Raw genomic sequence first — 13,951 nt, 5'->3', positions numbered from 1 at the left:
ACATAGACACCCTGCACTCACCCAATATGTAGTTGCTGGGGCGAGTGGCTCTCCCCGTACGTGTGTGGGTGGACAGTGAGACTCATTATTGCCTGCGTCATTTTTCACAGAAAACCTTACGTAATTTTTAGAATCGATCTACACTCATGTGATTTGAATAGTAAAATAGTACCATTTCGTTAAACCCTAGCAATACATGTTATTTACAAATTCAGATAAACTAGTATGTTGTAAAAAAGTTAATAAGAAATTCTCCAAACGTACTGATGCCCCAATTTTCCACATGAGAAAAGGAATCTTATGTCAAAATTAATTAAAATAAAAGCATATATGATTTCGTTTATCTACATTTAATTTCTTCAATTCTCACATTGCACACCTATTCTTTTCTCTTTTAGTAAAGGAAATTAACTTTACCAACCTCACCAACTTAAAAATTAGATACTTTTAAAGGGTAATTATTTCGAAACGACTCATGATTGCCGACATAATTTCTTTATTTTGTTGGTTTGTTTTGTCTAATTATACATGGTGATTCGAAACCAAAATCATTTGAGAAATTAATGAGTGCGAAAATATACATATTAATGACTTTCTGCATTTCATTTACGTACACCCACGTCCACTTGACGTGGATCTTTGGTCCGATAACAAAATATCTTTATTTAATTGGGAAATGCTACGTGGCCACATTATAGCCGGTCATAAACTGATTTTATAGCAAAAAAAATCGGTTTATTTAAAATTTCCGATTTAGTTAATAATTGATTTTACTTTTATATCCTTTTCATATTTGGAGGTGAAATTGGCGCTATTTGGAGCCATGACATTTGGAGCCATGACATTTTGCGTCGTCACTCTCTCTCTCTCTCTTCTATTATGTTCAGCATCCTCTCTCCCCCATATCTGAGCCTTTCTCTGTCATCTGAAAAAAAAATTGATGCAGCAACGACTTTGAAACTGAAAATATCTGGAAACCTCACTCATTTTTAGTTTCTCTCTCTCCCATATCTGGAACCTTCACCCATCTCCACAAAAATATGCAAAAAAAAAGTCTCCAATTTGCAAATCGGCGAAACTGAGATTGAAAAAGGAAATGTGCAGCAATTCTCAATCACACATTTACATTTTTTTGGATAAAATTTGAATAGGTTGAGTGGCAAAAAAGCCCCGATTTACATTTTTTAGACAAACTTTGAATCAATGGAGAAGTTGTCGAGAAAGAGTCTACGTAATTTTGATATTTTGACTGAAATTCACAATCGATGCAGCGGCGATGGAAAAGACTCCAGTGTTGATATTTTTGTTTTTCTATAAAATTTGGATGGATTTCTTAAATGTTTTCTATGATGGTATTTTTGATTTTCTGTAAATTTTTGTTATTATTTTTGGTTAGATTCGTTGTAAGATAAAGTAAAATAGGTTTATATTGACATGATAAAATGTGAGAATGAGTTTATTAGTATTTGTTGCTCTACTCATTGCTACTGCCCTTGGTTGATCTCCATAGTGTTCCATCAGGGTCATCCCTTCTCCCACGAATGAATAATATAAGGGACAAATTATGCAATTAAAGGTTAGAATGCAAGAGTCAGAGCATCCACTATAGGAGGACACTTTTTGGTGGACACTTTTTTTTTGTCCATAGCCACAAAAAAAAGTTTCCGCAGCAATAGTGGACATTTTTGTTAGCCACATTTCACTTTATTTTTATTCTTTGTATATTTTAATTCAATTAGAATTAAAGTTATTAGACTAAAAATAATTAGAAAACGAGATAATAATAAAATTAAAAAGTGCGATGAGACCAAATATTCGTTGTATTAATGGATACCGGAAAATTATACAACGAACATTTTATAAAAAAAGGATAGTATCCGTATCCCGATTCTTCCGTGCCGGGTGAATCTTCGTCTCTCTTGTGCATTTGGTATAAAATTCTGTAGAGTGAAATTGGAGGTGGAGTGAAAATGGGTGTGGAGTGAAAAACAAATTGGTGGGGTATTTATTAAAATAAGCCAAAAAAATAATTAAAAAATTGAAATTTATAAAAAAAAAAATAAAAAATAGGAACCGGCGACCGCCGCGGCGATTTCGCAGTGCAATAGATAGGCGCGGCGGCCGCCGCGCTTCTCTCTCCTCCGGCTCGTCCTCGCCGCATTCGGGGCGATTGCCCTTCCGCCCCACCAAATCCGTCCGCCTCCGGGGCGGACGCATCCACCGCAATAGGCCGCCGCGGCTTAGCCGCGATCGGGGCGGCCGGCGCGCCGCCCCTATAGTGGATGCTCTTATATTTCTAATTGAATGGACAAAAAAATGAACGAAAAAGAAGGAGCGGGAATTTAAATGTACATGTCTTACATCTAGTGGAAGCAGTATGCTTGTATTGATAAATGGACCGATAAATGAACGAAAAAGGAGTGGGAATTTAAATGTAGATGTTGTAGACAATTAATTGAAATCTTGCAATTAAAGAAGCATCCTATCGATCATCCACAATTTTAAGTAAATAAAATCAGTAACTCCATCGCAAATTTTAACAATAAAATCTGATTCTCAGTTGATTTGTTTAATTGAATTTAAATTCACCTTAATTGTCCAATTAATCTAAAAATGAATGCAAAATGTAATAGATTAAATTGATAATTTGATTCACATGTTTGTTGACTAAAAGTAAAGTTGCCATAAAAAATTACTCCAAATAAAATGAATCCCGTACGTTCGGGTTTAGAAAATGTCAAAATATTTCAATTTTATATTTAATTTAATTTATTTATATTTAATTTTATTTGGATTTTATATCTAATTTTATTTATTTCAACTAAATTAAGAAAAATGTGGAATACAACATAATATTAATTAAAAATAGATATAAGAATAACTAAGCAACAAATAATCCCTGAATAAATTAAGTTTAATCTAAAAATCTAGTCAAAATTTAAAAATATCGAATTCGATTATCTAATTTAATACTATTATATTAATTTGGTGTTTGATTCAATTGAGTTATTAAATTAAACAATATAATTGGAAGTTATATTCACATGAACAATTCAGTTGAACTTATAATGGATTGAACAATTAATAGTGCATAGATTTACTTGAATTTTAAAATCACATTTATTGTTCAATTATATCTAAACATGCTATATAAAAAAATAATCGATTAAATTGATACACTTGACTACTTGAGAGTACTAATACGCCACTACTTAATTCAATTGAATCTTAGATCAAATTGAACAATTCGATTGTTTAAATTCACCAGATTAAAAGATGTAACTAAATAATTCAATTGAATCTAGAATCAATTGAACAATTCATTAGTGCTTATATTCACTTGGATTCTTCGTCTGAATTTGAAATTCACCTTTGGCCAATTGCATCTAAACATAGTACTGCTCCATATAGAAGGTAATCAATTAAAATAATACACTTTAGATTTGTTACATATACTACTCAATTCATTTGAATTTAAAATTTACCTTTATTACCCAATTACATCTAAACATAGTATATAAAAGGTATTTAATTGATACACTGATACTACTCAATTCAATTGAATCTCAAACCAAATTGAACAATTCTACTATTTAAGATTCAATCGTATAAGATGTGTCTAAATAATTTAACTAAACTTAAAAACCAATTGAACAATTAAATAGTGCTCAGATTCAATTGAATTGTTCATATAAATCTAAAATTCACCTTTATTGCATAATTACATCTAAACATAGTATATAAAAGGTAATCGATTAAATTGATTCACTTATGTTTTTTTTTACTGTTACTACTCGATTTAATTGAATCTTAGATTAAATCGAACAATTCTACTGTTTAGATTCTGTTTAGATTCACTTTATTATAACATGTAGTAACTAAATAATTCATTGAAAAATTCAATTGTGCTTAGATCCACTTGAATTATTCATTTGAACCTAAAACTAACCTTCATTGCCCAATCACATCTAAACATAGTATAGTATATAAAGGTAATCGAATTAATTGAATTACTGATACTACTCAATTTAATTGAATCTTAGATAAAATCGAACAATTCTATTGTTTAGATTCACTCGACCGTAAGATGTAATTAAATAATTTAAATGAACTTAGAATCCATTGAACAATTCAATAGTGCTTAGATTCACTTGAATTGTTCACTTGAATCTAAAATTCACCTTGCCCAATTACATCTAAACATAGTACTGTAGTATATAAAAGGTAGTAATCGTTTAAATTGATACACTTGAGATTTTTATTGGTACTATTCAATTATCAAATCGAACAATTCCACTATTTAAAAATTCACTCGATTATAAGAAGTATTCCCTCCGTCCCAGATAATTCGTTCCAGTTTTCCATTTCAGTCCGTCCCATATAATTTGTCCCATTTCACTTTTACCATTTTTATTAGTGGACCTCATATTCCACTAACTCATTCATACTCACATTTTATTATAAAACTAATACTCCCTCCGTCCCACTTTAAGAGTCACGGTTTACCATTTTTAGGTGTCCCACTTTAGGAGTCCCGGTTGGAATATTCCATAAATGGTATTAGGCTCCACATTCCACTAACCTTTTTTCACTCACATTTTATTATAAAACTAATATAAAAAAGTAGGACCCACATTCCACATTCTTTTTTCACCAACTTTCATTTACATGTTTTAAAACCCGTGCCGAACTCAACAGGGACTCCTAAAGTGGGACGGAGGAAGTACATAAAAGTAGGACCCACATTTCACTAACTTTTTCAACCCACTTTTCATTACAATTCTTAAAACCCGTGCCCGGTCAAAATGACCCGAATTATCCAGGACGGAGGGTGTAACTATTTAGTTGTTCATTTGACTTTAAAATTCATCTAATTGTTCAACTACATTTAAAACTTATAATACAAAAAAAAATAGCAGATTAATTTTCTTTAATTGAGTTACTAATACACTTATTTTTAACTTTTTATTTAAAAAATTACACTTCATGCTAACTAAGATTCAGTATTATATGTTTCAAATTTATAAATATATTTTGTTAATATATAATTTAATTTTGTAGTATAGTAAACAATATATTAATCGATTGGACATATAAATAGAACTCAATTAATTAGTGTCTGCTTTGATTCAAATTCCAATTAGAGGGCTATTAAATAGGAAGTGGAGTAGTTATTAATGCAACTTTAATTTATTGAAATTTGAAATAGTATACAGATTCCCTCCTCGTCTGAAAATTTGAGATGAGAATAAATAACTAAAAATAAGGCAAAGGATATACAAGTAATTTTAAGTCATCCACTAACTATAACTAATATTTTATTTATTAATATACACTTAAATTTACTAGTTTAACCTTGTGTGGCTGGCCATAATATGGCCATTTAGCATCACTCTATTTAATTACTACCCCCGTCTCCTAAATTTTGACACACTTTGACCCGGCACGAGTTTTAATAAATGTAATGGAAAGTGAGTTGAAAAAATTGGTGGAATGTGGATCCTATTTTTAAAGTATTAGTTTTATAATAAAATATGAGTATGAATGAGTTAGTGGAATATGGGGTCCACTACCAAAAATAGTAAAATGTGAAGTGTGTCAAATTTTCAGGGATGGACCGAAATAGTAAACTGTGTCAAAATTTGGGGGCAGAGGTAGCATGATTTATGAGATAGAAGAAAAATACTCCTATAATCTATGCATAGCAACTAAATAATAGAAATAACAGTATTCTTTGTCATTTATTTCGGATTGTTAATTACACTTTAACAACATATTATATAGTTATGCTTAATTTAAAAAAATACTCCATATATAATCTGGTTAAATTGGTATATCTATTGCTACATCTTTCCTAATCTTTACAAAACTGTTTATAATGCTAGAATTACACTAATTAGAATAAAATCAGTCTAAATCATTGTTACTATTTATTTTATCAGCTATACTATGTATGCGTTTAATTTTTTTTGACAACTATTAAATGATTTAATGGTATACCATGGATTCGGAAGAATTGATCTCTCTCCCTATAGATACTATGAATGCTCTAATGTCATAGATCATTTGATTGTTTAGCCTTTCAATTTGTAATATTATCATGTCTCCAACTATTTACATCAAATTCAAATTCATTTTTGAGTATACATCATATTAAAAAGTAAGTAGTTTTATTCCAACCATTTACATCAAATTCAAAATTCACGCCATTTTTGAGGTTTTTGTCTCAGAAATTTTTTGCAGTAATACCATATTTGATGTTGTTTCATAAAAAAACACTGAAATGGATTTGAGTTTGGTGTATGGTTGAAGAAGATTTCTACACCAAAACTCATTTTTGGAGTATGGTTAGAGATGGTCTCATGAAGTGTTAATTTGTGAATAAAGTGGAAATATTTTTAAAAGTGACCATAAAATATCAGGTTGGGATATGGTATGCGTCCACTAAATACATACTTTGTCACACCTCAACCCTTTATGACGTATGCATTTACTATAAATAAATTCAAGATTTAAAATAAATAATCACACTTCAAATAAATAAAACACACATATTATAAAGTTTCAAAAACCACTATTTTATCAAGTACATATTTCAAAACACTCTAAATAGTAGTGGGACCCTCTCACCACTCTATATACTATACATTTATCTACATGCAAAAAAGATGAGGAGGAGAAGGTTGCCAAAACGCGTCAGCCGCCGGCCCTGATAACGTGTGTAGTTCTATGACTCACGTCAACGAATAATTTCACTGATATCTTATTCCTGAAAAATATTAGTGGTTTATATGAGCCACAACTCAATGTATATAAACCTTATCTTTAAATTATGCACATACAAATATCAAACACAATCATTCACCAACATATATCACCGAAAGTAATAAATATCATAAACAATTTAATATTCATATGCATATGCCTCTCCGTTCTTTTCATTATTATGTGACAGATCAAGCCTGGTATCTGCCCGGGATTTCCATTATATACGACCCGAAGGTCTCTTATAATTATTTGACCTTTCCACGAAGGTCCCTCTTTGCATTTTGACCTTTCCGCAAAGGCCCCTCTTTGCACATTTCTTTGACCCGTAGGTCCTTTATCATTGAATATGACCCGTAGAACCTAGGGCAAGACTGTCACATATCCTCTTTAATCCAATGTTGCAAATAATTCTAATGCTATATAAAAATATATCCATAGCACCACTCACATATTCAATATTCCACCATCAATATCAAATAACACATAACCATTTTAGGCTCACATCATATAATTCAAATATTTACTCCGAGCAATTAATCACATAAAATATGTAAAATTAAAAGTGTGATTTATACACACCTGAATATGATAGGTAAACAACTCAAAAGCTTGATCCCTTCTCTTCGTTTGCCACTCTCAGATTGTATATAGTTGTTACTTCTAAATCCTAAATATTCTTTCTACTATTCTTTTATTTTTCTCCTAACTCTCGTTTCTCTTTAGTGTATACCGTAACTTCCTCCAAATCTCCCTTTTTCATTCTCATAAAAAAAAGAAGATATATACTCTATACCCCATTTTTTTATATTGGTTTTATAATAAAATGTGAGTGAATTGAGTTAGTGGAATGTGTGACCTACTTTCTATTTAAGGTAAAAATGAAGTGTGACTCTTAACTGTGAACGGGCTGAAATGATGTGACTCTTAATCGGGGACGGAGGGAGTATTCAGTAACCACCATACGTTGTAAAAGGATTTGACCAAGATTCCAAAATAATTGTTCTGTTTTTATTTTTGTTACTTCAGGAGTGGGAGATATATAGGATGCGTGACATTCATATCCTAGCTTGGTCGCTTGATTTTATATTTTCATTTGCAATTCGTATTAAAACAAAACTAAAAACAATACTCGTAAGATTAATATATTACTTAGTAGTAATTGAAAAGGGCAAACCTTTAATGGCATGGACGTGGGTATTGTCAGTTTTATCTTTATCTAGCCTCCCTATTTTGAATTCATCTCATTCCGTACGTTTTTCAGCTTTCCACCACATAACTTCTTATTAGTCTAATACAGAAGAAATAGAGAAATAATAATGCTAGTATATTTGCATTATTTAATTACAGAGATTAGGATTCATGTTTGAAATGATTTCACAATAGTTAAATTAAATTAAATGCGGTAGTACCTTTTCTCGGAATTTGTAAATGATGTTTCCAATGAATACAGTTATGTTAAATCAACCCTTCAATCGATTTGAACCTGAGCTTCTCATTCTTTTATTTATGAATTCTAATATTATTAAATCGAAAACAATAAATCTATGTGACCAAATTTTGTACAACCTAATTTATGTTTATTTAATAAAAAAATAGGTTTATTTATGAATTTAATTAAAATATTAGATACATATATATTACATGGAAAGTGCATAATATTGTGGTTATATATTTATAATTTTTTATAATTTTTTTATTTTTTTAGAATTATATATGTAACTAGTGCATACTTTAATTTAAATTTTAAAAATAATAGAAAGAAAATTCAAATGTAAATATAAAAAATGAGGTTAAAGGCTAATAAGTCTTTTTAACTTATCCACTTACTATATTTATAATTTTAATATATAATTACTATATCAAATTATTAATATAACTTTATTTTGTTTGTATAAAATTTGGTTGTTTATCATTGCTTGAAAGAAAAATTGGATTCAAATTTAAAAAGTTAAATTTCAAATAACGTGGCACATAACACGTGGCACACAAAAATCGCAAGCAAAATAGGTGGCCATCAATGTTTAAAGTTTTGATTTTGAAAACTTCTGATAAATGGTTTAAATCCGCCAATGGCAATGCTACACATTATCACCCCTAAAAAATTTCAACTTTTTCTTTGTTTTTTTTTTAATTTTATATGTAAAAAAAAAAAAATTCCGAAGCACATTAGTAACATTACATCAGTACTCCAGAATGTGTTGTTGAAAATATTGTGGAACACTGAATTGGTGTTAAATGATTAACTCGAATCTGTTGTTAAGATTACATTATTATTCTATTTACAACCGACTCAACTGTAGAATAAGATAACCTTCTAAATATTTTACTGAGAGGCAAATTTATTTTTGTTGATAATTTGGGTAAAACAGGTAAGACAAGAGGACAAATAAGTATCACTCAAATTAGCTAAATTAATTATACATCGAGTCAGTAAATTAACAGAAATTTAGTAGAGAAAAGGACATAAAAGTAGTAGCCACAAGTTACGATGAACTTTGGATTTCTCTCATTCCACCACCCACGTGATTCCTTTTTCCAGAATTGCAGTTTTCAAGAATTTGGCAGATTTTATTTTTGAGCCAAATGTTCCACTCTACATTCAAATTCAATTTGGTATGATTAGCGCAGTACAATCAAACTTCCGAACTTACGAACAAATTTAAGTCGTTCGACATTTATAGTACTCCACTAGTGAAAGTAATCAAGTATATACCAGTGATATTTTACGTAATTAATAGTGTGACAATCAAGAATTTTAGTGAATAATTATGGCATGTTGATTCTGTTGCGCCCTCACTGATTGAGTTTAATAGAGAGAGAGATTACTCCACACAAAATCCTCCAAAAACCTGAGTTTACACACACAATAGTAGGAGTAATACGTTTGTAGTTGATTAAATCAAAGTGAGGGAGAGATTTGTTTCTTGGAGTGCCAGAGTGATCTAGCTCTCACAATATCAGCATGACTTCCTTCCATCCGAAGCAGAGATGTGCACTCCAAGTGTTGTGCATCTTCTTCTTGTTGTTGTTGAGTGATAGGTTTCATGCTTGTTAATGACTCGAGCACATTGCTCTGACGACATTCACGTCTGTACTCTAGAGTTATGTTCTTCATCTTATAATCTTCTAGCACATTTACAGGCATACTCTGCACATATGTAGTATAATAATTCCATCACTAAGCTTATAAAACTCATGCGTGTAAATGGTAAGTAATTATAATACCTCCAAAATCCATCCAATGTACTTAACGTTGTTGACGTGCTGATTGGCATCCATGTCGCTCCATCGAGGCTAATTAAACAACATAAATATAGGCAATTAGTTACATGAATTAATGATGAGAAATGAATTAGTAGTAGTAGTAACTTACAGCCAGGCCGGTGCGAATTCGATTAGCAATTTGATCACTAAGCTTTTGGATGTTTTGGGTGTCCATGTTTTCTGTTGCAATAGCTGCCCTATCAAGGTAAAAGGGCTGCAGCTCTTGCCTCACTTCATCTGGGATTTTACTCAGTCTTCTTGTTTCTCTGTTCATTATGGCCCATGTGCTGCATTTGCATATATGCATCCAGTCAAATTCATTTAGTATTTTCTCAACTAATGTGAATTCATTAGCTACCTTGTTGCTCTTGTAATGATTTTCTGGGATTTGTAGTCTCTGATAATCCAGTCACGCCGCATTCCGTTTTTGCCCGCCGCATCTACCCACGTGTCTATCTCCACCACATCACCCCTGCACCAAATATACACTTCTATTTCAATATAATCCACCTACTACAATTCTATGAATACTTCATAACCATACTAGGTGTACTATGTTCAAGTAAGAGCATACTATAAGTTTCATTAGTTTAAGAGCTAATAATTGATTTTACCACTCCATTTTGCATACTATACTTCTTATCGTGCTGTCATAATATTGTAGTAATTCACTAGAACCTTGTTATTCGTTTTAAATCAATGGTATTGGTGATCAAATTAACCCCAATATCACTTTTCTTTTTCCCTTTTTTCCAAGTCAAGAGAATGTTGATATTAATCTGCTTATCGAAATGTACGGAGTATCAAATTTTGTCATCCAAACGTATATAATTAGGATATTGTTAAAAGAATGTATTCATTTTCGTATGGTAAATATTGTTTAAAAACAAAACACTTGTTAGTTCATAGAATGTGATCTAACAATTAGATTAATGTCACGTGTCATCTAATAATATATTTAATAGATTATTAGTCTAATAATGTAACTTAGCTATTTTAGTAAAATAATGTACTAGCATTTTAATCTAATAATGTAGCTTATCACAACCACTAATAATGTAGCTTATCACAACCATACAATCCATGGGCTGTGATTTGTGTTGTGTTTTTTTTTTATGGTTACATAACTTTAAATTTAAAGGTCGCGCCACAGAGGAATCAAATCTGAGACCTTTGGCCTCAGACATTAACCTCTCTACCACTTGACCAACTCACACAAAACTTGTACTAAGAAGGTGTGAGGACCTAATACACCCTATTGTTAAAAATCCTAATAAAATTACTTTTAATTTGATATATATTGTGTCAAAGCTGTATGTATTCAAAGTTTTGACATTTTTTACGAGTTAGTTCTAGGGGTCAGCATTCGTGTTTCGATTTGGTTTTTTTCTCCAAATCGAACCGAACCCAAAAATTCGAATCTAGCATAAAATCCAAACCGAACTGAAAAACCAAAAATTTTGTTTAAAACTGAACCGGTAAACCAAACTGAATTTCAAAATTTCGGTTTGGATCGGTTCGGTTATTCGATTTTCAGTTTTTTCCTCACCCTAGTTAGGTCTTACTAATTTGTTGGTATTAATACCCCATCTTGGGCTTCGATCTGATTATCTAATGGTTACTCCCTACGTCCCCAAACGTCCCCAAAGAATATGTATTTTGGGTTTGACACGTTTTAATGTAAAATTGGTAAAGTAAGAGAAAGGTAGAGTGAAAAAGTAATTAAAGTATTGTTAGTGGAGAATGAGTCCAATCTTAATAGATTGAAAAAAAATTTTAAAATTAGAAAGTGCATATATTGTGGACGGACTAAAAAGAAAATAGTGCATATTCTTGTGGGATAGAGGAAGTACTATTTAGTTGTAGATAGCATTTTAAGGATCAGTTAGACCCCTATAACTAAATATATGCCATATTTGAAGTATAAATAAAGGAGTCATACCATGAGCTATATTTGTCGATTTGAGCGTGGATGCGGGTGACGACCCAAATAAGTTTCCTAAGGCTCATTTCCCGGGTCGCTCCAAACCCGCCTCCAGCCACTCCAGACTTTGCCACATGATTCAGTGCTGTTTCCTAAACCCAAATAATCGATCCACGTAAAAAATTGTAAACACAACAAATTTAAGTATGATACAAAATATGTGGCGGAGATATAACATTATATACAAACTCCACAAAATTAACAGTGTGAGAACAACATAATCTTATATACTTAAAATCGTTTGGGAATGACCTGGAGAAGATTCATGAGGGTTTCCATGGTGGCAGTTTGATCAGGCCCAATCTCATAAGACCTAATCACATATGCCTGTCTGAACACAAATCGTTCCTCCGCAAATCTCCCCAACAGAAATTCATGGTTCATCAAATTCGTGTCCCTCTCTACACACACTCCATTCACTTTCTTCCCATTTATCGTCTCCACATTCGCGTTGGTGCTAGAGTTTAGCACCAACTGCAGATTTCTCCTCCTCGGCCTCAACTTCCATCCACCACCAAAACCCACGCGCGCACGCGCATCCAAACCCTCGTGTTTTTCTAAGCTGATGAACGAATCAGCTCGGTTGAAGGGCACCGCGGCGTTTTGCAGCAATGCCATAACTGTCACTGATTCAGTAGTGTGTCAAATTTTGGATTTTGAAGCTTGAGATGTTGCATGTCAATTAGGTTTAGTGAATTTATTTGGATTTTAGTTGGTAATCTAATTAATGGAAATTAGAGCTGGAAAGAAGGAGATGGGCAGCTAAAGATTGACTTGAAATATTCAAAGGAGGGAGTAAATAAGCAGCTCAACCACTTGTTTAAGAGTGGGAGAGAAAATGGAGGCCATCACGGAAATAGTATAACATACGATACTACAACTTATTAGAGATTTTAATGTTGCAATTAGCAAATAAAATACAACTAATTTGCCATCTAACTATAGACATATATTTTTTTTTATGTTTATAACCCAGACAATATATTGTAATATTGTTGGCTTCAAACAATATTGAGGGTTGAATTGTAAAGACAAGGTTTTTCCTCAAACAAGGATTCCTTCAATATTTCAAGTTTCAAAAATGTGTATTAATATATTTATGTTACTTGGGGACTAAAGGTTATGGAATAAGTTAATAATTATACTATATACAAATATTATTAATCTAAATTGGGTATGATTAAAATCGGGCTATGATTCACTTACCAGATTAGTGGATTCAGGCCCATCGCTTTCCTCTTTTTTGAAATGGCCCATTATATTCGCAACGCATATATAGGAACTATTTGGGTGTCTTTGTTCTTAAATAAATGATCGATAATAGTTTTCTATCTTTCTATATAATGATTCGACTGTATGACAATATTATGAAATCTATAAAAAAAAAAACAAGGCATTAAATAGGAAATTTAATAAAATGAAATTAATAAGTATTCACGCAAAACACCATAATATTAAGAGCCTTATAAGCATAAAAATTTCCTAATTCGATATATAAAATATTACTACCATAGTTAACTAAAGAACATGTATTGCCAATTCTAAGGTTGTAAAATAGTTTCAATTGGAACTTGGACCAAATAAAAAGTAAATATATAGTCTTGGCATTTAAAGCCCAATATAATTATAGCCTCTCAAAGTAAATATATAGTCTAGACATTTCAATGTAGCATAGTGTATTTATCGACTGACTAAATGCATGGTTTGTAGAATGTCATGTATATTTATTATTAATGGTAAAAAATGAAAGTTGATAATCAATGAGGGACGGGAAAAATTAGCAACAATGGACATTTAATATGGACAGATGTATTATTATTTTTTTAAAACGAGTGCAGAAAATGAAATGACTCTATTATTGTGAAACAAGAGGAGTATAAATCTCTTTAAATTATTGGAGGAAACAAACTATAGCTAGTCATTTGATTTAGCTTC

General features: G+C 31.3%; 1 protein-coding gene across 1 annotated transcript; it reads right to left on the bottom strand.

Moving 5' to 3' along the window:
* Nucleotides 1-9,522: 9,522 nt before the first annotated feature.
* LOC125191012 (palmitoyl-acyl carrier protein thioesterase, chloroplastic-like) lies at nucleotides 9,523-12,725 on the bottom strand. The gene is made up of 6 exons (XM_048088467.2): nucleotides 12,269-12,725; nucleotides 11,975-12,108; nucleotides 10,391-10,504; nucleotides 10,142-10,319; nucleotides 9,994-10,062; nucleotides 9,523-9,916 (listed from the first exon to the last, which is right to left on the bottom strand). The coding sequence occupies exons 1-6, from the start codon at nucleotides 12,632-12,634 to the stop codon at nucleotides 9,668-9,670; spliced, it is 1,110 nt and encodes a 369-aa protein (XP_047944424.1). The 5' UTR covers nucleotides 12,635-12,725; the 3' UTR covers nucleotides 9,523-9,667.
* Nucleotides 12,726-13,951: the final 1,226 nt, after the last annotated feature.

The sequence above is a fragment of the Salvia hispanica genome, chromosome 5 (assembly GCF_029641045.1).
Source record: "Salvia hispanica isolate PSC_SH4W2 chromosome 5, Shi_PSC_v1, whole genome shotgun sequence".
Lineage (NCBI taxonomy): Eukaryota > Viridiplantae > Streptophyta > Magnoliopsida > Lamiales > Lamiaceae > Salvia > Salvia hispanica.
Note: the sequence above shows the minus strand (reverse complement) of the source record. Positions and strands in the feature narration are given on the sequence as shown.